This window comes from Giraffa tippelskirchi, chromosome 2 (assembly GCF_054371585.1).
Source record: "Giraffa tippelskirchi isolate mGirTip1 chromosome 2, T2T-mGirTip1v1.2.pri, whole genome shotgun sequence".
Lineage (NCBI taxonomy): Eukaryota > Metazoa > Chordata > Mammalia > Artiodactyla > Giraffidae > Giraffa > Giraffa tippelskirchi.
Genome location: NC_137276.1, coordinates 34,981,533 through 35,007,074, shown reverse-complemented (window position 1 = coordinate 35,007,074; position 25,542 = coordinate 34,981,533). Strand labels below are relative to the sequence as shown.

General features: G+C 34.4%; 2 protein-coding genes across 8 annotated transcripts in view; one reads left to right on the top strand and one right to left on the bottom strand.

The window, feature by feature from the left end:
• The window catches only part of PDE6C (phosphodiesterase 6C), a 55,316-nt gene extending 52,681 nt beyond the window's left edge, over nt 1-2,635 (top strand). Inside the window, 2 exon segments of the mRNA XM_081553621.1 lie at nt 177-330; nt 2,308-2,635. Of these exon segments, the coding sequence (XP_081409747.1) occupies nt 177-330; nt 2,308-2,369 (216 nt within the window). The 3' untranslated portion in view covers nt 2,370-2,635.
• Nucleotides 2,636-6,361: 3,726 nt separating this feature from the next.
• Nucleotides 6,362-25,542, bottom strand: part of LOC145531435 (protein FRA10AC1) — a 36,209-nt gene continuing 17,028 nt past the window's right edge. For all 7 annotated transcript variants that reach the window (XM_081553967.1, XM_081553990.1, XM_081553956.1 and 4 more), the window contains 6 exons: nt 23,831-23,944; nt 22,066-22,108; nt 19,682-19,800; nt 14,790-14,828; nt 8,726-8,804; nt 6,362-6,547 (listed from right to left, as the gene is read on the bottom strand). In XM_081553967.1, the coding sequence (XP_081410093.1) occupies nt 6,505-6,547; nt 8,726-8,804; nt 14,790-14,828; nt 19,682-19,800; nt 22,066-22,108; nt 23,831-23,944 (437 nt within the window). In that variant the 3' untranslated portion in view covers nt 6,362-6,504. The remainder of the gene's footprint in view (nt 6,548-8,725; nt 8,805-14,789; nt 14,829-19,681; nt 19,801-22,065; nt 22,109-23,830; nt 23,945-25,542) is intronic.

Genomic DNA, 25,542 nt, shown 5'->3' with positions numbered 1-25,542 from the left:
ACTTAGGTGAGCAGGAAAGACAAGAGCTACCTTTCCCACTTGCAAGGTACTGAATTAATCTCATCCTAACAGCTCTGAGCACTGTAATAATTCCTTAGGGCTCCTTCTCTGCATATGAAAGGTACTGAAAATGAACCAAATGATTTAAGTAGTTTCTGACCTAAAATTCTCTCTAGGAGTTCTCACGGTTTCACAAAGAAATCACACCTATGCTGAATGGTCTTCAAAACAACAGAGTGGAATGGAAATCCCTAGCTGATGAGTATGATGAAAAGATGAAGGTAATTGAAGAGATGAAAAAGCAGGAAGAAGGAAATACGACTGAAAAAGGTTAGATGGAATCTGTTTTGGCTTCTTGTAAAGTAGCTGAAGTCCAGCAAAGCTTAATCTCACATGACAAAAGCATAAAAAGTAAATGCAAACAGGAAATTTGCTTTACTGCCCACAGACTGAGAATTATAAGAAGCTGATTAGTGGTTTTCAGAGTTTTTATCCTCTTGAACAAGATCTTACTTTATAATTCCAGATGGAATTACTTGGTTCAGCTGAAGGTGGGGTTAGGGCTAGGTTTCTTCATCCACTCAGTAAAGTGGCTCCTGAGGTACCTCTGCAGAATACTGATTTAAGAAATAATATGAAAACCATAGGATTAGTGGGATCAATCAGGATTAGGTGAGAAAATAATTTTAGTCCTAACATTCTGTATTAGCTGAAAGACTTTGGGCATCTTGCTTAACCTCTCTGAGCTTAATGTTCCTCTACTTATAATGAGAAAGCTTTACAGATCTGCAGCCTCATTTCCAGATCTAAGGAAGCCCTAGATGTAAAGCTGGCCAGCAGAGTGGGGTGACTTGAAGGGTACCCTAAGACTTTGTGCCTCAGATGTTTCTCCTTAGTGCTGTTTATCCTGATGAAATTTCTACTCCTAAAGTCACCCAGTTAGGTTTAACATAATCTTCAGAAAGCCTCTGTTAAGATGCTTACGATCACCTATTAGTTCATCAGATGACTCAAATGTCATCTTGAAAGTGGAATACTAATGTCATCATTTTGTATTTTGTCTCAAGAGCTCAAGACTTAAAAGAAGAAATTCTTACTGTTTAATAAAGAAACCATCTCTGTCTGGAAAGGCCTTGTTTAAAAAAAAAAAAGCAACATTCTTTTTAGATGGTTTGTGTGTTTATAAAGAATTCAGAGGGAGAAAGCATTTTGCTTAAAGGGTTAAGGATATCCTTCAACAGAATAAAAATAGGACTTCCTGACTCTGAGATATATATTCACTTAAATGTTTAGTGGCTGTGTATTCTGTAAAAGGCCCTGTATTATGCAGGCCCTGGGGATAGATGGGGTCCTTATCTCATAGAGCTTACCACCTGGTAGGGAAGCGCCAAGTGAAAAATCGATTATTTAACTATAATTATCAGAAGAAGCATACCTGGGGCATCAGGGAAGTCGTTCCTGAAGGATGTTTATGCTACACTGAAGACAGGCTTTTTCTAAGCAAAGAAAGGAGGAAGGGTTTTAAAGGAAAGAATAGAATATGCACAAAAGCCGTGAAGTGGAAATAAGCTTGGTGCACTGAAGAACTTGAAAACTGGTATAGCTGGAGTCTAGAGCAAAGAGAGCAAAATACCAGATGAAGCCAGGAATGCAGGCAGCTCTGCCAGATGGGTGTGTTACCCTGAAGGCCTCCTTATGGATTTGTCCTGTAGAGAGCAACAGGAAGTCCTTAGAGGGATGGATTTCAACATGAAAGCAGTAAGATCTGAGTTGCACTTCAAAAAGATAACACAAATGGTTATTTTTACTGAGCAAGTGAAAAGCAAAAAGTTATTTCTTAGTACAATTAATCTTTATCCCAATTTTACAATGAACAGTATATCAAGCCCTTTAAATGGTTCCTGACTTTTTTTAAAATTTAGTATTTGGTATATTGGATATGGATCTCTATACTTTATTTGCATAAAAAATTACTTCTGAATTTTCTTCCTACTACACTGAGAAGTCCTGTAAACTAAGAATATTATTTTATCTCCAGGCAACACAAAGCAACAACTCAGATTCCCAGAATGGATAGTTCAGTGGTTCTTTTGAGAACTGAGACATTAACTGGTTAGTCATTTATTAGATTTTATTTTCTAAATGGACTAATTCTGAATATGAATTCAAGTTTTTAAATGGTCATACTCTTAGTACATGGTATAGGTTAAAACTATGAATTAGGCTATATAGTTACTCTGGTATTAGGAAAAAAACTACTATATATACACTGACTCTCAATAATATTGCTTTTCTCCTTTTTACTAGCTGTAGAAGATTCAGGAGGTGGTGGTGATGACAAGAAGTCCAAAACATGTCTAATGTTGTAAGACAATCCAACCGGTCTAAATTACAAATATTGTTTCTACATTTGAAGAAAGCATTAAAAAAGAACATCAGCAAATTTCATTCATCAAACCATCAAGTAACAGAGACTCTTCAAGGAAAGCTACCCTGTGACTAGCATAAGAAAATATACTGCTAGCCTGAAAGCCATGAGGGTAAAATAAAGTTCAACAAAAGTGCAAAATAAGACAAAAATAAGTGCATTTTTGGTGCCAATTTGTTTTAAATTAAAAATAATATAATCCTGAAACTAGTCACCAATTCTTTTTTTAAAAGTTCTTATTAATTGTATTTATTTACTAGGGTTACTATAACAAAAAAGCTGCCCCATACTGGGTGTCTTAAACAAAAGAAATTTATTTTCTTGCAGTTCTGGAGACCAGAAGGCCAAGATTAAGGTGTTGGCAGGGCCGGTTTCTCGAGAGGCCTCTCTCCTTGGCTTGTCAATGGCCGTCTTCACCTCGTCTTCAGTCTTCTGTCTTGTGTGTGTGTGTCCTATTCTCCTCTTTTAAGGACACCAGTCATACTGGATTAGGACCTACTCATATGACCTCATTTTACCTTATTAGCTCCAAATACAGCCACATTCTAAGGTACCGGGAATCGGGATTTCAACAAGAATTCAGGTGGGACACAATTCAACCCATAACATGATTCATACCTCACATCCTTTTCTGAACCAGAAATCTCTCATCAACATGTCTTAATGTAAGAGCAAATACAGTACAGAATGTATAATGTATGTACTATATAAGAAACAAAGAAAAAGGATGTTAAATGTTATTCCACCTGAAATGCTTATCTCTTTCCTCCACTTTTTACTCTTGATAATGGAACAGTAAAGACCACTTCACTTTCAGCAGCTTAAAAGTATGTCATACTATGCCCATCCTTTCTCCCAAGTCTGAAATCAATTATTTTATGTGTAACTAAGAATATATTATTACATTCAGAACTATTCTTCTCATTGATAGAATTATCAATTTATAAGACATGACCTGGATAATCCTAATGCAAATTAAATCAGCTAATAAATATTATGCATTATTAAGCAGCATGTGATTTGATTATACAAAAGCTTTACTACCAAAAACAGTTTAAAGGGACTTCAACAGAGGTGACGTTAAAAAAAGTGATTACTAGAAGTATCTACCAGGCATTCTAAATATTGTCAAGAAAACTAAAGAGGACTTCCCTGGTGGGCCAGTAATAATCTGCCTTGCAATGCAGGCGACGTGGGTTCGATCCCTGGTCAGGGAACTAAGATCCCACATGCTTTGGAGCAACTAAGCCTGTGTGCCACAACTACTGAACCTACATGCTCTGGAGCCTGTGCTCCACAACTAGAGAGTCTGCACCACATAACAAAGATCCCACATGCCACAGCTAAGACCCAGATAAATTTTTTAAAAAAAGAAACTAAAGACAATCAACTACTTCTACTACATGGTACACACCTGTACATAAGGGAAGATTTCTTTCTTATCTATAATGACATACCAAATTATAAAACAGACCAAATATTAATTATACCATTGACTTTTTTTTTTGTAAAACATCAAAATTATAATGAATTGCTCTATCAACCTCAAACGTTCTGTTATAAAGGAGAAAATGTTCAATTTTAAGCGGCTGAGAAATCACCATTTGTTATATTTTTACAAGTTAGGTACTTAGAATCATAAGACTGTTCCTCTCACATTAGAATGTTAGGTCCATGAGAGGAAATATTTTTGTCTCTTTTGTTCACAGCTCTGCTCACACTTAAGAGAAATGCCTGGCACAAGGCAGGCACTCAGTAAACATGAATGAATGATATTTTGCATAAATATCATGACAAACAGGTATAAGTGAAGAGTGCCTGGAAGTTAATATTTTTACAGAGAAAGAAAATATATATATATACCCAAATGAGTGTTGTCTACATAAGTCATCATGTTGGGTGATAGACGTACATCTTATTTTCACTGCTTAAAATAATCCTGAAACTCCACTTAGGATTATTTTAGAAACTGTATAGGAAACCCTCTTCCTTTAGCCTTATAAAATTTTGGACCCCCCCAAATATCAGTCAGCTCAAACTATTTCCTCATTGACTAGAAAAGAAACTGAGGCACAGAGATGAGCCACCATTGAAGGTCTGCAAAAACAGGAACTTTGCTTAAGAGCAAGTATAAGAAAGCATAACTTATCTCAAGCCAATGGTCTGCTGAACTCCCCTGACTACACTACAGCAAAGTTTAAGATAGGTCTGTTGGAGAATTAATCTTTAAAATCTAAATAGATAATCAATAAGGACCTACTGTATAACACGAAGAAATCTACTTAATATTTTATAACAACCTATATGGGAAAAGCATCTGATAAAAGAATGGATATATTATAACTGAATCAATTTAGCTGTACACCTGAAACTAACAATGCTGTAAGTCAACTATGCTCCAATAAAAGATAAAAATTCAATTAATAAAAATTAAAACATCATCTTGAGGCCTTCTCAAAGACTCCTTTAAATATGACTCCAATTATCTGTCACTGTGTATGAATGGATTAAACACCATGATTACATTTAATGATTTAAATTTATAAATGAACTTGATGGCCATAAACCATACTTGAAATACCAAATATATGGATCTATTTTAAAAGGGTCTTTGAATATTCTTCCCAGTCATTGTTTAGTTTTGCAGGAGTTTTATATTCTGATGACTACTAATTTTTATCATAAAAATGTTTTGGCTTCATATATTCTATTAATAAATAACATCAGTTTTCCTGCTGGATACTTCAACACTTTTTCCTCAGAAGTCAAGATTCTTTTTCACTAAAAGTAGTGAGAAGAAAAAGACACAACAAACTATTTGTTGGTTATCAACACTGATTTACTGTTTTCTGATGGTTTAGAAATGACTAATTATTTTCCTAGCTACCTCCTTCGTCTAGCACAGTGTCTCATGTATAACAGCGATCTAATAATTAATGAATAATAACTTTAATAAAAGGAAAATTGATACTATTTAAAAATAAGATACTATAATTAACTGTTTTACAATTTAATGCCAATAATTCCATGTTTAAATGTCATTTAATTTTCAACAAAATACCTGTTTTCTATAGGTCCTCTCTTACTCACCAAATCATGCATCTTTTCCACTATTCATCTCTTTGCTGTTTATAAAAATGGGTCTGACCTTTCAGAAAAAAATCAATAAATCCTTTTGAAAATTTGATGAAATCTATGGATCCTTTCCCCCTAAAACACACACAATCACGAAAGTTTACACATCGATTGTAGGTGTGTTTAGATCTCTTGAAGCACATCCATTGACTCTTGGGGGTATGAACCCCAAATTAAGAAGTTACATTTTATAATATATCTCTGCATATAAGTATATCCATTATGTATGACTGTATCTGAGACAAGCTCTATGCACACAGTATTGTTCAGCTAAATTATATTAGTGCATAATCTTTACTGGAGAGTCAACTTTCATGAATACATATGCTGCTTTAGACTACTGGGATCTCATTTGGCCTCCTGTGCTATTAATTTACTTTATAATCAATTCCCCATACACTGGGGAATTAAATTAGATTATAACAAACTCCCTCAAGTGGCAGAGGCAAGAAAGAAGAGAAATGTAAGGAAAAAAAGAAAACGTAGCTAATGAAGAAACAGGTTCTCAAGAGGGGTGCCTGTGTGTCAAAGGAAAGTAAAGAAGTTGAAGACATAATTAATCTTACAATTTTGTAAGACCCCAATAACCCTAAAAGCTTAAATAAACTAATTGAGGCAAGGGAAAATAAACGTGACATCAGTGGGGAAAAAATAAAAACCCACAAAAATAGGAACAATGGCTCTCTGTGAAGTGTACTAGGTCCATCCTTGAGCTACAGATGGAACCGAGTTGTAGGTAAGCAACTGAAAAAATATATAAGAGATAGGGAAAAGTATCTCCAATAGAACTGAAAATACTTCCAAAGCGTCTGACAATCCATCCTAGATGGATTTTTTATTTCCAAAGACAAACCACTCAAGTTGCAACTTGTAGACAAAACTTTTGTGAAGAATTTCAAAGTACACTTTACATTAAGGAATGTAGGCATCCCTCTTTCATCTCACAGAAATAAATCTTGAAAATATTCATCAAATTCTTCTTCCCTAGTTAAAAGAAAAAGTATACATATTGATTAAAATCAACAGAGAAAACAATTACTAGGTGACACATTATATGAAATTAAGGTAATTCAAACCAACATACTTGCTGGTTCTTTTATATATATATTTATATATATATTTCATGATTCAGCTATCAAGTAATTCTTGGCTTCTAAAATAATCATAACTATGCCCAGACTGATTAAAGTGTTGTATACGGTGGCATGTATCCCTAAACATATTTATACCTAAGATTTTACTCTGAAGTACTTTGTGTTATATCATTGCTTCTCTTTACGTTTTTGGTTGACTTTATTACTCACTCTGTTCATTCTCATTTCAAATTAATGAAAAAACTATTTTAAGGAAAAATACAAGTCTTACTCCTAAGAATAGGGATGATCTGCTTAGGCTGCAGGTTTTATTACTCTGAGAAGAGTCAATATGTATTTGTAGCAGTGAAGATTGTATCTAAAAGAATAGAACTCTGAAAGGAGACACTAAATTATAATATATTAAAATATGAAAATTAAAGTACTAAATAAATGTTAGTGCTAGGAGCCCAGAGTAGTACAATGAAAATAGCACAGGTTTTTCAGTCAGACAGTATTTAAGTCCTAGCTCTGTCAGCTACTAGCTAGGTAAGCAAGTTATTTAACTTCTCTGGGCTCAGTTTCTTAATCTATATAATAAAGAACATTACATTTCCTCAAAGAGCTGTTGTGAAGATTAAGTGTATGTACAGTTGTTTTTCTTCCTTCTGGGAACAGAGAATCAAGCTACACAAATTCTGCCTACCAATCTCTTTAGAAAATGTTCTTTTAGATTAGAAATTCACAATGAGACTTCATCATTTTGTTTTAAATGACTGTGACGGATAAAACCACCACAACCATGTTCAAATGTAAAAAAAAATTAACTACAGAATCAGATACAGTTGATTTAAGAATTACCTACAATTTGGTATTCTCCATGCTACTGTCCCTTTTCCCAAGCATGACAGCAAAATGCAGCTGAAGTTTTAAAACTGTAATAAGAACTCAGACGTATGAAATTAGCTGAACCTCTGTGTGTATTCAGATGTTAGTACATGATGTCAAGTTTTTATAAGGTCACAAAGAGCTCTGGATTATGGAACCCCTCTTAGGCTTTACTTATGGATCTTTACTGCCATAAAGGTGAGTGGACTCTGAGACCTATTCTTTCATTTTCAGCTCTTCAAGGGGAAATTCTATGGTTAAAAGTTCAGTTGATAGTTTGACTAGGGTAGCAATACTTTTTTAGAAATCTGATCTATAATGACCACTCATTTTGGAATTATTTGGCAAGAAAAAAAAAAGATCATAGAAAACAATCTTTTTTTTTTTTTAAAAAAGGCCTCTTTCCAACACACTTGAATTCTATTACACTGAGAACATATTATACAATTAGCAAGATGTTTTACCATCAACTTAAGTTAACAAATTATGATTGATTTGTTTTATCATCAACTTAAGTTAACAAATTATGATTGATTCAATAAATCTCTTATTATGAACTAATGAGTGGATTAACAAAATGGGACTAAAATTTATTGAGCATTTATTATATTGGTACTTATTGTACCAGGTGCTTTATATTCTTAATTATATTAAATTTTCACAATAAACTATGTAGTCGGTATTATTTTATCCTCTTTCAACAGATAAAGCTCAAGTGGTGAACATCCCAGTATATAAGAGCTGATAATATTCCAACCTATATTGCAACAGCTCTTCCAACCAATAACAGAGAACAATGCATGTGTTGAGTTGTCTGTCTTTGGGGGCAAGAAAACTTTGACACCTGTATATATCTTTGAGGAATTCTCCTGTACAGGTTTATGATAATCAGAACATCATGGATAGGCTCTAGAAACTAGTAAACAGGACCTCTCTGAAAGAACCTAAGTGAAGTCTAGGGGGTCATCTGTTAAGGGGAGACGAGGAAAGAATTACTCACCAAGAGGGAGCTGGGTAAGTTGGCTGTTCGTGGCCATAAACAATGGCTGGGAATAAACTCTGATCTCATAGTCCTTGGCTTTAAATCAACATTCATGATGCTAAATTTTTCATTAAGTTATCAAAAATGGCTGTGGTCATAGCTTTCTAGACTGATTGTAGAAGGTACGCAATATCATTGTCTATTAACATCAGGACTTACTGTGATTTTTCATCTGTCTCTGGTAATGGGCCCTTCCAAAGTTCAGACTCTGAAGCACTTTCTTCCTCATCAGAGTTTCCTGTTTATTTAAAACAGATTTTTAAAAAATGTGCATATTAAATTTAAAACACATTTTGAACTATCCACCAATAATGCAAGACTTTGGATTTAACTGTGGTTTAGCTTCAATTTTTATAGCTCTCTGAAAATTTAATTCACTTCTCTAGACTAATAAATTCTTTTGAAAAATAATAAGCTGAGACATACCAAAGAGCCTCAGCAAATAGACCAAGGATTTAAAGTCTCCTGGGAAACTTCTCTAAGTTATAGTGAGTTAAAGTAACAATTCCAATATTAGCTCTATATTATAAAAGGATATAGAATTATATTACCTCTTGCAATATAGTTGTCTTTAACTTAGTTTCTTCTTTTTATTGATCATACAAAAGACATGCAGGTTAAGATTTTTGTAGAGAGTATATTTACATTAGGATCAAGACCTCAAGAACTGAACTAGTATACAGGACTAGCTAGTAAAATTATAAAAAAAAAATTTGTCAGATTTTTAAAAAATTAATGTTGATTACATTAACTAGAAGTCCAATTCAATGAAGAAACAGATGTTCTCATACACTGTTAGGAGTAAATACCCTTTCCTTGAGGAAAATCTGGAAATATAGATCACTTTAGATCCTTAACTGGCAATGCTGCTTTAAGAAATCTATTAGAATAAACAAGCTCCTCAAATATATATATATATGTGTGTGTGTATATATATATATGTGTGTGTGTGTGTGAAGATGTTCATTGTATAACAGCAACAACAAAAGAAAACAACTTAAATCCCCACCAATTAGGGATTATGGATTTGGTTAAATAAATACTATATGGCTGTTTAAAAAAAAAAAAAACCCTTAAAAAAAACATTAGCATATCTGCGATAGAACAATATGTATGCTATATCAAAATTTGTAAAAGTTACAGAAACCATGCATAGTATAATACAATATGTATTAAAACATTATATCTACATACATATATATATGTTATATATACATATATATAAATGATAAGTTTGTAAGGAATAACCAAACTTACCAGTGACTATATTACATGTGGGCCTGGGATATTTTTACTCTCTAGGCACTTCTAAATTTTTTTATTATTATTGTAAACAATAATCTTTAAAGATCAGTAAAAACAATAAAGATACTTGTATTTTTTAAATACAACAAAACAGATGTTTCAAATGAATCACTGTATATTAATCCACTAAAAATTATCAAATACTGCAACACATATCATGAGACAATAAAATTATATGCCACAAAGTAATTATGCTAGTAAATAATTCCTCTCCAATAATGACCATTAGTATGGAAAAGAATTGACACCAATTTGTCTTGTCAATATACAATGTGCCTTAGTTAAACTCAACACAAAAATAAAGCAGCATTGATTTGCCATGGTGATTCTAGCCTTTCACCTGCTGGACTTTGATCCTTGAATCAACATGTGTGTCTGAACTTTGGTCCTAACTGATTCAAGCACAAATTCTAACAAAAACAGCAAAAAAACCCCAAAACAAAACAGGTAGGGGGAGGGGTTGTACTTCTAATGATCGACACACAAAGATGATAAAATTATAAAGTTTTGGGAGTAAGCTTTGTCATTTCCTACTCCAGGGGATCTTCTCGACCCAGGGATCGAACCCTAGTATCTTGCTTCTCCTGCACTGGCACGAGGATTCTTTACCACTAGTGCAATCTGCTAGTTAGATATTATAGATTCATATGTCTCCTGCATTAGCAGGCAGGTTCTTTAACACTAGCACCATCAACTCAATGACAGCCAGCACTGGAACTGCCAATGTCCCAAAACAATATTCGAAAAAGACAAAAGTCTCCTGCTCTTTTATTTTTATGAAAATTCACTAACTGAGCTAACAAAAGCACAGAAAAACTAATTAGGCCTAATAAACTTATCATCATGGTGCTATCCTGTTAATGATGTCAGAGAACAAACCTACCAGGCTTTTGAAAGTGGACAGTTAATTTCAAAAAGTCTTACCACCAGCTGTTCTCTTGTTCCCTCTCAAGAGTACTTATCATGTGCAAGCTTTCCTACACCAGCTTTCTGCTATCAGACAATCCAGTTTTACTAAAAAAATACAATTGGTTTAGAATAACATTATAAAATAACTCTCTTTGATAGAGGACATGCTGAAAAGTGACCAAATATCCTTAGAGAATCAAATTCTACAAGACTGAAGGTCCCTTTTGGCCCTATGAGGGCTTCCCAGGTAGTGCTAGTGGTAAAGAAACTGCCTGCCAATGCAGGAGACATATGAATCTATAATAGCTAACTACTAGGTTGCACTAGTGGTAAAGAATCCTTCTGCCAATGCAGGAGAAGCAAGAGACTTGGGTTTGATCCCTAGGTCAGGAAGATACCTTGGAGTAGGAAATGGCAACCCACTCCAGTATTTTTGCCTGGAAAATTCTATGGACAGAGGAACCTTGAGGGCTACAGCCCATGGGGTTGCAAAGAGTTGGACATGACTGAGCACATGTGCATGTACACACACACACACACACACACATGAATCTAAAATACCTAGTTCCTTGAGGGTGACAGAAACTACAACTCACTTCTTTGATAACTGCTACAACCTGCCAGAGGTGGGAACGGTGTTGATAAGGAAATAACAATTAGAAGACTGGGCAACATAAAACAGATGCTTGCATTTGCATCAGCATCAAATCTACACAGTAATTATTGGCAAGTGGCGATCAGAATTTAAGTCACTGATTCTGTGTTGGAAGGGGAGCTTGGAGGTCCACCTCTTAACCAATGAATGAACATCTTACTGTAATAACTCCAGTAACAAGTGGCTGTTTAATCTACACTTAAACACCGCACTGCTTCCTGAAGCAGCCCATTCCTCCATTCCATTCTTCAGATAGTTCTAATTGACAAGTTTTTCCTTAAATTAAGGCAAAAATCTGTCCATGGGCTATTTTTATCCACAGACTCTAGTTCTGCAAAGCAGCCACCAAAAATAAGTCTCTTACATAGTAGCAGTCTTGCAAATATCTACTGTTTCTATGTCTACCTCCTTACCCCTTCCTCTTCACTTTTTTCTAAGCTAAACATCTAAGGCTCCTTCAACCTTCTTCCTATAAAAACATTTCAAGTTCTGGCAACACTGGTTGTTCTATTCTTGACCTGCTTTAAGTTTTCTACGTTCCTTTTAGAATGTAATGCAAACTGCATATAATTTTCCCTCTATGCTTTGAATAATAAAAGTAGGTCTATCATCTTGGTTTTTCTGGATATTATATGATACCTAAATAACTCAGCCTACTGAAGAAGTGGCAAGTCTGTAACTATGAAAACAATGGACAGGTCAGACTTTCTACAGACTTTTGATCTGACCTATTGCAAAAAACAAACACAAAATCTAATGTCCAGTATTTTCTTTTTCTCTGATATAACAATAATAGCTACAAGTTATCAAAGACTTACTTCATATTAGAACATGCTTTACATGTCCATTATTTCACTTGACTCTGATAATAATTCAGTGACGTCAAGCCTCTTTACACCCATTTTACAGATAGAACTAAGACACAGATCAAATCATTTAATGTGAATTTGTATAATAAATGTGTCAAAAGTGGGATATAAAGAGTGGACTTACTTAACTGATGAAAGTTACTGATGATATAGGTAAAAGGACATACACTCTGGTGTTATAAACCTGTGTTTAATCATAGCTCTGCCATTAACTAGTTATCTGACCTTAGGCAATTTATGTAAATTCTCTGGGTCTTGCTTTTATCTACAAAATGGGATATTATGTGTCCATTACTAAAATTAAATGTGGTACACAACTAAACCACTTGTGATTAAGACAATTAACAAAAGCAAGTTAAAATTCTTTTTCCCCATAGAAACTGGGCTTTTCTTTTTAGACTTGGTTTTAACAATCAATATGTTACATGGGGGTAAAAGGGTAACTGCATATTACCCAAATGGAAATGAAATATAGAAACAGCAAAATTTGAGTTCTAAAATTGCCAAGACCACCTAAGACAGGTCACTGACGACCTGAGAAGATATCTGGGTTTGACAAACCCTAACAAGGTACCTGTCTCCTACGTGAAATGATACTACTTCAAGAACCAAGATAAGGCAGATATTGTTCAGACTGACTACAGTATTCTCCCCTCGCTACCACTAGCAGTCTGACCGAGCTGAGGAGAGTTCACAGACTTCAGGGTATTTCTGGGAAATGAGGGAGGATTGAGAGAGCTGGGGGAGGTGGGGGGAAGGCCAGTGGGAGGGAGAAGGAATGAAGACAACATGAAAGAATGAATATAAATGGCAAGTAACGACCTTTCCCTCAAAGATTATTTTAATAATGAAAAACTGGAATTGGAAAAGGACAATCTTTTTTTCTACATTAAATTGGACTTCACACCTCTAACTGCAATGTATAGTTGGAAATAGGCAAAAACTATAAATTTTCCCATTTTAACTTGTTATGCTTTCTAAAAATATATACACTTACTACCCCATCCTCAGATAGCTTACCATGCCTGGCTATGTTCTACACGTTGCCAGGAAACTTAACCTAATTTAGAAGAAGAAGCTACTGATAGATTAGGGTTGACACGAGAAGAAAAGGAAGTATCATTGCTTTATGACACTTCAAAAATGTTGAAAACAAAATGGTGTGAGTAAAATAATTTATAAAGAATATGTTGTATTCCTAAACTAGAGCAATGCCTCCACCAATATCTCCCTCTTCAGTACATTTTTAAACAATGAATATCTTGAAAATTTTATTTAAAAAAAAATTCCTGATTACTGAACACTTAAAAATTCCCCTTAAGAATTATATACTAAACTGCTAATACTTAATTTGAAAGGTGGGATTTAGAGTAAGTACTTCCTGAGTTTGCCACATAGACATATTCCCTGCAAATCAGAAAAAAATCTTACTAAGTTTAAAAATTTACAAGTAAGCCGAGAAGTCTCAAATCTCTGAATTTCTATACGTCTAGATACTATCAAATAAATTAGATATTCTATTGAAGTACATTTTACTTTTAGACCCTAAGTCTATTTACTGTAAGGTCTTAAAGAAATTCGAGATTGTATTACTGTTGAGATGCAAGATTACTGTTTGTTATATCACAAATGGATGCCCCCTTTTATGAAGCCACAGGAGATTCTGCTTTCAAAACTGCCTGGAAAAAGCTGAACGCCCTGTGAGTTCTCTTTAATATTGTATGGGTACAATTAATCATTCTACTGTCCTTTCTTTGGTTTGGTTGTTAGGAAGAACAGTGACAAATTTGTGGTCTACCTTTGCAATTATGCAAGACATTTTGGTAAACATTTCTCTGTATTAAATTTACCTCTAGCTTTACTTTCCTATGCTACCTTATTTTTCCATTATTTTGATTTCACCTTTAAAAAAAATCTTATTTTATTGTAAACCATTGTGAATACTTTTTGGAATGCTGCAGGGAAAAAAACAATAATAAGATTTGCAGCAAATATTCAATGAAGTCCAATCTGGTGAAAACTGCAGTCTTATTAAAAAATTGACCATTAACAACCAGTTGCTAACATTCTGCTTTCTATGCACAAAACAGAGATATTTAATTTGATTAATCAAAATCACCAAATGATAGATCACTCATTCTTGCGCAATATGAGCAACATTTCTTAAATGTGCATCTATCTCCCCAATTCTTTTTCTATCCCAATCTTATCCCTTTGGTTCTCTTCCTTCACACTCTATAATGTGAAATCAAAATGTGTATCCACTCTACTTATTGAAAAAAAAAAAATTCTGCTCTTCTATACTTGAAATCAGAAACTTTTAAATGCTTTAATTTGGGGAAGAAATACACTTTTGGTTTTTTTCCTATGATTTTACTCACACAGTAGAAAAAAAAATTACACGACAAGTCACAGTTTGTGGGAAACACAAATTGCAAATAACTTGAATCTATATATTTTTATTAAATAAAAACTTGATACTTACTGTCGACAGAACTTTCTGATTTCACTGAGGATGAATGTGCTGGGGAAAACAAAAAATGAATGTGATTAAAACAAAAAAAACAGCACTGTTTTGTTGAGAATCACTTTGCAGTGGTATAACAGCCATAGCTATAACCAGAATTCTTCCCACTAGTCTAGTTTACTTTCTAGTCAACTTTATAGTCTTGCAGGAAAGCACTTCACTGTCTTCTAATCTTCCCTGTTCCTTTGACTTATCTCCCAAATTAAAATCTTAGGTCCTTTTAGGCAGGGGTATTTTATGCTCTTGTACAGGCTGGAATACCTAGCATAAAACTTAAAAAATAATAAACGCCAATAAAAAATATCTCACGTTGCTAGGGGGGAAAAAAGCTCATAGATTACCTACAATATAACCAATATTTTATCTACAGATTTTCAACATCCAAGAGCAGCTTACAAATAAATAGTTTTTCTTAATACTTTTTTGAAGATCATATATAGGTAAGAATTCACAGTAATTGAAAATCACACAAAAAATTACATCATAAAACAACATTTGAGTTCCACAATGGTTACCCAGTGAGAGAAACATAAAAGTACTGAACATATATTAATTTAAAAAAATATTATCATTATATACACAGTGTCCTGCTGGAAGACCTCAGGGGAAATATTTCTGAAGGCTGCTAATTCAAAAAAGAACAGATAACAGATGGAGAGTAACAATTCCTCCAACCTCTCTGGATGAAAGTGAAAGTTGTTCAGTTGTGTCTGATTCTTTGCAACCCCATGGCCTATACAGTCCATGGAATTCTCCAGGCCAGAATATTGGAGGGGGTAGTCTTTCCCTTCTCCAGGGGATCTTCCCATCCCAGGGATCGAACCCAGGTCTCCCGCATTGAGGGCAGATTCTTTACCAGCTGAGCCACAAGGGAAGCCTAAGAATACTGGAGAGGGTAGCCTACCCTTTCTCCAGCAGATCTTCCTGACCGAGGAATTGAACTAGGGTCTCCTGTATTGCCAACAGATTCTTTATCAACTGAGCTATCAGGGAAGCCCACCTCTCTGGGTAGATCTCATAGTTAATCCAAGCTGCCAGACAAGAGGGTGTGAGAGGCACAGGATAAAGATTCCAAAGAAAGTCAAGGCCTGGACTGCCGCAAGTGCTTTATGTTATTGTTTCTTTACTCCTACTTATTTCCCAGTCATCAGAGAGCAAATAAAAACATGGTTAGCCTTCCTGTAGCAAAATAAACATGCTCTTCTCTGTCATTTTCTATGTCATGTAAGGAACATGATACCTGCTTCCAAGTGTCTATTATCTATAGATTAAAAAAGGCACATGGTTGGAACCAAAAGGAAGAAGTTGTAGGTTTGTACTAGATGTTAAGAAAAACCTGGTAGCAATGACAACTATCTGAAATGTAAAGGAATATTTTGGATAATGGGTTCTTTTTCCCTGGAGATGTTGAAGGTAAAGCAGAACAAATACATGATAAAGAGCAGAGCATCTCAGACTTTATTGTGCATATGAGTCATCTTGGGAACTTGAAGTCAACTGTAATTCAGGAGATCTGCAAAGGTCTGAGGTTATGCATTTCTAACAAGCTCCCAAGTGATGACAATGCAGAGGACCATATTTTGAAAGGCAAACCCATAGAATATCTTTTCAATCATGATTTTCAGGGCTGATTTCTGATGTTTCCTGCAACACAGAAATTGGCTGACTTCACTGACTCACTCACTCACCTAACATTTATTGAATACTTACTATGGGGAGCAAGCACTGTCCTTAGGAACTAGGGATAAAGAATTAAACAAGTCACATAGTCCTTTCCTTAACAGAAAATAAATTATTCCAAGAGTGGTATGTATTTCTAAAGGAGAGTGCAGGGTGCTATCAGAATATGCTAACAGGGAACTAGCCTTGCCTGGAAAAGTAGAGTGAAAGGAATCAGACAAGGCCTACTCAAGGAACTATCTTGGGGGCAGGGTGAAGGTGGAGGAATAAGATCTTGAACTTTCTGCCAGACAGTTTACCTAAATATCCCTTTGTGTTCATACCTGCCAAAGGAGACTGGTCCTCAAAGTCCAGTTATTGATCTTTCTTACATTTTCTCTATCTGTTGGTTCAGCTATCTAACCATCCAATTATCTACCCATCTACCTATTTAACATTCTGTATGATGGTAACCCGAGTTATGGGAGTTGATGGGATCACATAGGGAGAACAAAAAGAAAAAAGGTCTGTAAGAGCCCTGAGCAATTCCAACACCTAAGGGTAAGACTGAGGAGGAAACACAGTCTAAAATGGCTGAGGAGAGCCAAAAAGATAGGAAGAAAAGTCAAGAAAGTAGATTGTTTTGAGGAATGTCAGCAGTCCAAAGGCAGCTGAGATATTAAGCATTTATTAATTACTATTCAAGTTTGGGACAAATTAAGGTGGCCTGGCAAGAAAGTATCACATCAAGATCGACCTAGTTACAGATGATCTATCACAAATATCAATAAAAAGATATTAAAGAGGTTTATATGGTCCTCCTAAAGTTTGATAAAATGTTGTCATTTTTCTGCTTCATACCAAAGGTGAAAAAGAAAGAACTATATCCTATACTCTCTATCAAAGATGCTCCAAATAAAGAGTAAATAAGAAAGATGTCTCAATTCCACTCTGCTTGGGTTTTCTGTCTCTGAAGCTGCCCTGAAACAATCTTCAAAATTTTTCGTTTTCTTATTCTTTATTATTTATGCCTAACAAACATGTGCTAGTGGGATGCTGGGGACAGGGCAATGAACACAGGAGACAGAATTCCTGCTTTCTTTGTGCTTTTATATAATTGTCATATGTGTAATGAGGGAAAGTTCTAGGGTTGTGACAGCATTATAAATGGGAGTCCTAATTTAGATTCGTAGTCAGAGAAGGATCCCTGAGGAAGTGACATTTAAGCTTAGAACTGAAGGATGAGTTAGGATGGGCCTGGAGGTTTTAGAGAGAGAGGAAGCAGCATCTATGCAGTCCTTAAATGTAAAGAGGTTTGGCATTTTCGAGAAATTGAAAGGCTATGTGGGTGGAGTGTGAAAGTAACATGAAGAGTAGTGAGAAACAAACCTTGTATGCTGGATCATTTAAACCCTTTGGGCTTTGTCCAAACGTTGGTTATATCTTAAGAACAACAGGAAATCACTGCTAGATGGGGAATGAATTAAGGGAAGAGGTGGGATGACAAGACAGTGGTGGAAACAGTAAGGATAATATATTAGTAGCCTAGATGAGAAAACATGGTTAGTTTGAACGAGAGTAGAGAAAACTTGAGAAATATATAACCTGGGGTAAAACTGATAGGATTTACATAAACATGGAAAGAGGAGTCTGGCAGGCTAGAGCCTGTGGGGTCGCAAACAGTTGGACACAACTGAGCAACTGACACACACAAGGATAATTTCCAGACTTCTGATATTAGCTTTTAGGTTGACAGACGTTATCAGCTACTGAAATACAGAACACTAAAAGAAAAACATCTTCTAAGGAAGATCACATGAATGTATAACTTGAGGGATGCAACCTCATCTTAGTCACAAGCATCTAGCTACCTAATTATCTCTTTTGAAGTACTGAATAAACTTTACACGGTAAGGATTAATTCTTTAATTTGGAATATGCAATGACTAACATGATGTCATATTATGACGTAAATATATTATGTAACAGTGAATGTTACAAAATCCTTAACTATAATACATTAAATATTTTACTGGCACATGAGGATAAATAAAAAACTCTTAAATCTCAAATGAGATTCTCACATTAATTAAAATTTATTTTGAAGTTTAGAACATGATTTATAGACAAAAAAGGCATTCTGTTTCAATACCATTTCTCAATAAACAGTAGAATACCAGTATTTTTCTTCTCATCATCTATCAATTTTACCAAGTCTAAAACTTGGCAATACTATATGTTTGAATGTATCATGACATGTTGGAAGGAAAAAATGTACATAAGAATATAACATGTCTTACTGATCTTCATAGCTGGAACAAGGGAGCCCTCTCCTGTTCAAGTATTATGTTAACACTGGCCGGAATCTAATTTAATATACCATTACCTACCTAATTTAGTCCAACTCACTCTAAGTTACAGTTAATTTGACTCTATTACAGACTGAAAAAGCAACCCGCAGCAACCTTCATAATAACCATGTACCTACCAAGTACTACGCAAACTGCTTACATACATTATCTGAGCTAAGGTACAATTATCATGACCATTGTCTAAACTAAGGCACAGCTTAAGGACTGCTGAGGAACAAGCAAGCAGTTGACTTGGATTTGAATTTAACAATTATTTACTAACTGTATGTGCACAATACCATGTTAGGTTCTGAGGACACATACATATCAATCTCTATCATTTCAAGGAGCCCATTAGCTAGGGAGAAAAATCAAACAGACCATGATAATTGAAATCACAATGCTATAATTTTATACTGACTTATAGACTATGTACTGATTTATAGTGTTCAAAGTGCCTTTCACGTTCGTATTTGATTCTCTACCATAAACACGAGCAGTACAGAAACCAGGTATTCACATCATCACTATGTAGGTATATGGGGAAAGTAAAACTCAAGAAATTCAGTGACTTGCTTAATGTAACACATCTATAAGTAACAAATCCAGAAATCAGAGTGCTGTTACAATATTATACCATTTGCAAAAGTAAATCAAAACTGACCTTGTTCTTGAAACTTCTATAAGTTACTATAAATTTGTCTCTAAATTCTCCAACCAGTTTCCTTTCAAATACTATAAAACAGAATTGTAAATGCCCTTATTTATTAAATTCTTAATTTGAGATTATCCTTTATGCTCAGAAATATGAGTAAATATTACATTTTAATTCCCATTTACCTTTATCCTTTTTCTTAGAGGTCTCTTCTACAGAAGATAATCTGGATTTTTTATGTGTTGACTCTTCAGAATCTTTTTTGTCTTTATCTTTTCTTTTTTTTGACTTGACTTCTTTTCTCCTTTATGTTGAACAATATAAAATTAAAAACAACTTTTTCAACTAAGCTTTACAAAAAATAAAAATCAATGGGCAAAAAAGTTAAATTAGTTGAAGTATTCATTTAAAATGTAACTTACATAATAAGGAATGCTTAAATGAGTCTGTAAATATTGTAGGTTAGTATATTACTTTAGACACTTCTGTAAGATTATGAAGCCTGAGACAAAAGTAAGGTAGTGAACACTCAGAGACAAAATTATTTTTTGTAAGTTCTACATGAAACCATAGTAAATGTAATCATAGTTTTACTCATTTCCTTTTTAGATTCTATCATTTTGTTGTTCAGTCGCCTAGTCATGTCTGAATCTGTAACCCTATAATTTAGCCATTCTAAAAAATTACAAAAACAAATCTCACTTCCCTCCACATAGTTCATTATCTACCTACACTTTGAAAAAACACATAGAACAAAAGAAGCCACTGTACAGTTCTAAACCAGTAAATAGAAAATTATTCTCTTAATAATAGAGGAGAATAAAGTAGAGGTATAATGGAATGAGGATGGAAGGGCTTATTGTTAACTCACACGTCTACTTTAGACCACTTATCTTTTCACTGCTACGGCTTTACCTTTTTTTGTTGTTGTTCACTAAGTCATGTCCCACTCTTTTGTGATTCCATGGGCTGCAGCCTGCCAGGCTCCTTGGTCCATGAGATTTCCCAGGCAAGAATACTGGAGTTGGTTGCCATTTCCCTCTCCAGAGGATCTTCCAGACCCAGGGATCAACCCTATGTCTCCTGCACTGGCAGGTGGGTCCTTTACCACTGAACCACCTGGGAAACCCCTTATTTAGGCCAGGTTTATAAGGCTGTCAGTACCATAGTTGGCAAGTGATTGATTTTAATTGCAGAGGATAAGGTAGTTGGATGGCATCACCGACTCAATGGATGTTGAGTTTGAGCAAACACTGGGGAGATGGTGAATGACAGGGAAGCCTGGCGTGCTGCAGTCCACGGGGTCACAAAGAATTGGACATGACTAAGTGACTGAACAACAAAGAAAAGAAACAGGAAATAGGAAAAGGTGATAATGCTGAAACTGAGACTGGGAAAGAGGATGAAGAGACAACAGAGAGGATTACTTTCAAGAAACTTGTTTATCAAAACTTTCAAATTAAGATACTTATACCAAATACTACTATATATACCAAATACCAAATACTACAATATTGTTTAAGACAGTAATAACTTTTTGTATCTTATAAGAATAATTCAATTTTGAAATGAAGTTTGAAACTCAAGGTCAAAGAAACATCTTTGGTAGCTTTCAGAATCATTGATGGAGAAGAGAAATCATGTAATCTGAAAAACATTGCTTATTTTAAGAATTAAAATTTTTTTAATTATTTTTAATAGCTAAGTACTAGATAAGGGTCATTCACAACACAGCTGATTATAAATATATATACATTTTATAAAGTTGCAGAATCTTATGTTAAGACTTTCAACCATTATTCAGAACATGAAACCCAACTGCCACAATCATGCCAGGTCATACAGATTTTGTTTGAGCATCTTCAATGCCTGGGATATCATTAGGCTCTGTTTACCATATGCCAGACACTGTGTCAAGCATCTTATATGCATTTTCATTTAATCCCCACAATAACCTTAGTATCCTCATTTTTACAGATAATAAAATTGAGTCTTATAAAGGTTAAGTAGTTTGCCCAAGGATATGACTAGTAAGTGGAGCAGCCGAGAGGAACATACAGGGGTCTGATTTCAAAGCCCATGGTCTGTATATGCTGCATGTTGCAGAGCACTGATCCTCCTCCCCTACTCAATATGGCAGACAGCCTAGCTCATTCAGTAGAAGCCTGACTTTAAAAGCTGAAATGAATATAGAGGTATAATCCTTTGTAAGAATGATAAACTCTAAAACACTGTTTAAATGAGATGTAGGAATCACATTATGAAGACCTGATTTACAATATAGTTTCTAAGAATATTTCAGTATCTGAACACTGATTTCAAAACAAAAGTTCTAGCATCTGCCTGCTACTCCACATAGGCCTTCACGTTTAACACTGCTTGGCTAGAGTTAGGCATGATGAACATTCAGTTCCCTGGTTTATGTGGTCATATGGCAATACTGGATTGTGTACACACTCAACTAATGAAACCATCAACCACTCAAGTCTACTTTAGACAGCTAGTGCAGGTAATGACTACATCCAAGACTACTAAAATTAACAACCACATTTTAAAAAGATCACATTACCTGTGATGAAAATTTAATTTAAAGGAACATTCTTGGCATAATCCTAAAAAAAAGGAAAAAAAAGTAATACCACTGAACTGCTAAATGTTTTATCACTGCACTGCTACTTTACTTTTAATATCATAAACCATGTTTCTTTACATTCTTTCATTGTAACAGGGGAAAAAAATAATCTGAAGAAAACAATCTGATACTCTTCCACCTCAAAAAATTATATACATATATATAATAAAAACTGTATCAGAATGCTTGACAAATTGAAAAAATTCTGCCACTGCTTTAGAAAATTATGCTGTCAATTTATTCTAAAAGCAAACTGTCTCATTCATAGGCAGCATTAATGTGTATTTCAAATCAAAGACATCCAGTAACAGTAGTGTGGGTATAGTCATCTCCTCTGAAGTATTCTAAGAGTTTTCAAATGGAAAAGAGCTTTTGAAGAAGTTCCACAATTGTTTCTTTTTTACTTTAATCTCAGTTCACACTGGGTGACTTTTCCTCATAAGCACTTAGAGGAGGAACTCGGAAACCAGTCTTCACTGGAGTGCACTAAGTAGCATATGAAATTAAAAGATGCTTACTCCTTGGAAGGAAAGTTATGACCAACCTAGATAGCATATATAAAAAGCAGAGACATTACTTTGCCAACAAAGGTCCATCTAGTCAAGGCTATGGTTTTTCCAGTAGTCATGTATGGATGTGAGAACTGGACTATAAAGAAAGCTGAGCACTGAGGAATTGATGCTTTTGAACTGTGGTGTTGGAGAAGACTCTTGAGAGTCCCTTGGACTCAAGGAGATCCAACCAGTCCATCCTAAAGGAGATTAGTCCTGGGTGTTCATTGGAAGGACTGATGTTGAAGCTGAAACTCCAATACTTTGGCTACCTGATGCAAAGGACTGACTCATTTGAAAAGACCCTGATGCTGGGAAAGATTGAAGGCGGGAGGAGAAGGGAACGACAGAGGATGAGATGGTTGGATGGCACCACCGACTCAATGAACATGAGTTGAGTAAACTCCAGGAGTTGGTGATGGATAGGGAGGCCTGGCGTGCTGCAGTACATGGGGTCGCAAAGAGTCGGACACGACTGAGCGACTGAACTGAACTGAAGTAGCATATGGGGAAATCCTTGACCTCTACCTGGAGGGGGCAGAACACTCTTATAGCACATTTATTTAGGAACCAGAGAAAGTTGTTAACATGATGCAGAGAAGATGCTGATACATAAAAGACTAGCTCAGGAAAAAAAAAAGAGGAGCAACAGATTCTAAAACATGCATATTAGGAGAAAATGCTACATTCTGGGTTATAATCCTAAGCTTTTAAGACAGATATCAAGAACAATTTGCCCTCCTAAATTTTTTTCTTTATTGACACAAAGAGAGCAGATTTATTATCTATACCATAACAATATGGCTATTAACTAATGTGAGATTTTACAGTGCTTTTCTGATATCACTCTGACTCCCACTTGGCATATCAATCTACACTGACATTCTCAAATTAACAGACAGAGGTCTTCACCTTACAAATTACTGATTTACATTTGGCATTAGAACTATTTCATCTAAATGTCACGTAAATGCTGAGAAAAAAGTTTCAGGCTCAAAAGTTCTTTGCAACTTTAGCAAGCTCTGAGAAAAAAGGAGTTTCCAAGAAGATACATTAAGCATTTTAAATTGAATCTTAAATTGCCTATGGATTTTCAATCTAAATTACTAAACTTTGACGGAATCAATCACAACCCACCTAAGTCAACTTACTTAATTTAACAAGTGCATTTCTTTTTTCACCATGCTCAGTATAACCAAAATTAACTTCCCAACTCTTTAAGCCTTCTTTTTTATCACAATGTTTGTTTCCACAGCAAAACTGGCCTACAAAAAAAGGAAGGAATATTAGCTATGGCGGTTGGTGACAATATTTATCTACAATCAGGTATTATCTCTGAAATTTACTCAACATACATAACATACATGACATAAATTCTTAGTTCTATAAAGTCAGCGTCAAAAAACTGACCACAATAATTATGGTATATTCAACAATCAAATCAAGTTGCTGAATGCACTCTTTAAAAAAAAAAATCAGTTCTGGAATTCTTACTTGATAAACAGTTGACTATCAAGTTGACTGTTTATATTTAAATACAGAGTTTTAGTGACTCTGAGTGAAGGAATCTTACACTTTGGAAAATGGAAGCATTAAAAAAGTGTACTCCCTAATACCTTAAAAGAAAAAATATATTTTCCAAAGTACATGCACTGTACCTGGGTCAACCTTTTTCAATATTATTAAAATTGGTACTTTAAGGTATTAACATAAGGTATTTATTTTAAGCACCAGCATAAAATGACATTTAAAGCACACCTTAAAGTGCTATAGCATTTTGAGATTAAGTAGAATAAGTACCCAAACTCAATGTTCTAAATTTTAGAATCACGTGACGCTAAAGTCAACATTATCATACTCACTGTATATTAAAAGCTCTGTAAAAAAGGATTAATATTGATGATCCAAGAGGAAAAAAAAAACTACTCAATAATCATTAACTTTAACAGAAAAAGACAAGATCAAACTTATTTGTACAACCTGAAAAAAAAGCACTTATATCTTAATAAATTGTACCAATAGGAACAAATCTGAACTTTTCATAAAAAAAGAGATTAACAAAATGAATTTTGAAAATTATCAGTCCAAAGGCTGATAACTCTTCTAAACTGGCATTGTTTTACTCATTCCAAATGAATACTTCATTAAATCTGTAGAAGTTGAGCAGTTTGTCTATCGTTAAAACACAAGATTATAACTTCATGAATCACAGCAAATGGCTTTCTTTCCCCTTCTCAATTAAAAACTTTTTTCAATTATATGAATTTAGAGACTGTCCATCAATTTTTTTTAAAGGCAGCATTACTTAGCATCACTTAAAAATTCCACTCAATAAAACTACAAAGTTTTTAAATTGTGATAGACATTTCAATTAGGTAAAAGCACAAACTAAAATGTAATGCTAAGAAAAGTTAAAAAATAGCTTGAAAATTATTCTTTTTCCTTCTCCTCTAGAGTACCTTTTGGGCTGATCATAATTTATGGAAAAATGTATACAAACCACACTGATGGCATAAATGTTTATCATTTAAAAATGAAATCTTTATTTTCAGTTTAAGAGATTTTTTTAAAGTTACTAGCTTATATTATTTTCTTAATGAATGTTCCTATATAGTTTTCAGAAGCATTAACACTTAAAATGCAATGCCCAATAAAGACTTAATTTTATAACATGAGACAGTACAGAGATGCTACATTTTCAGAAAAATTTCATGAATAGATTACAATGCGTAGAAAACGTTAATGATTGTCTACAAAATGCTTGTTCTTTTGTTCTAAGACTAAATATTTAGACTCAAATTCAGTGACTCCTCAAAATAAACTAGCCTATCTAAAAAATTCTATAAGGGTCAAAGTAATATTT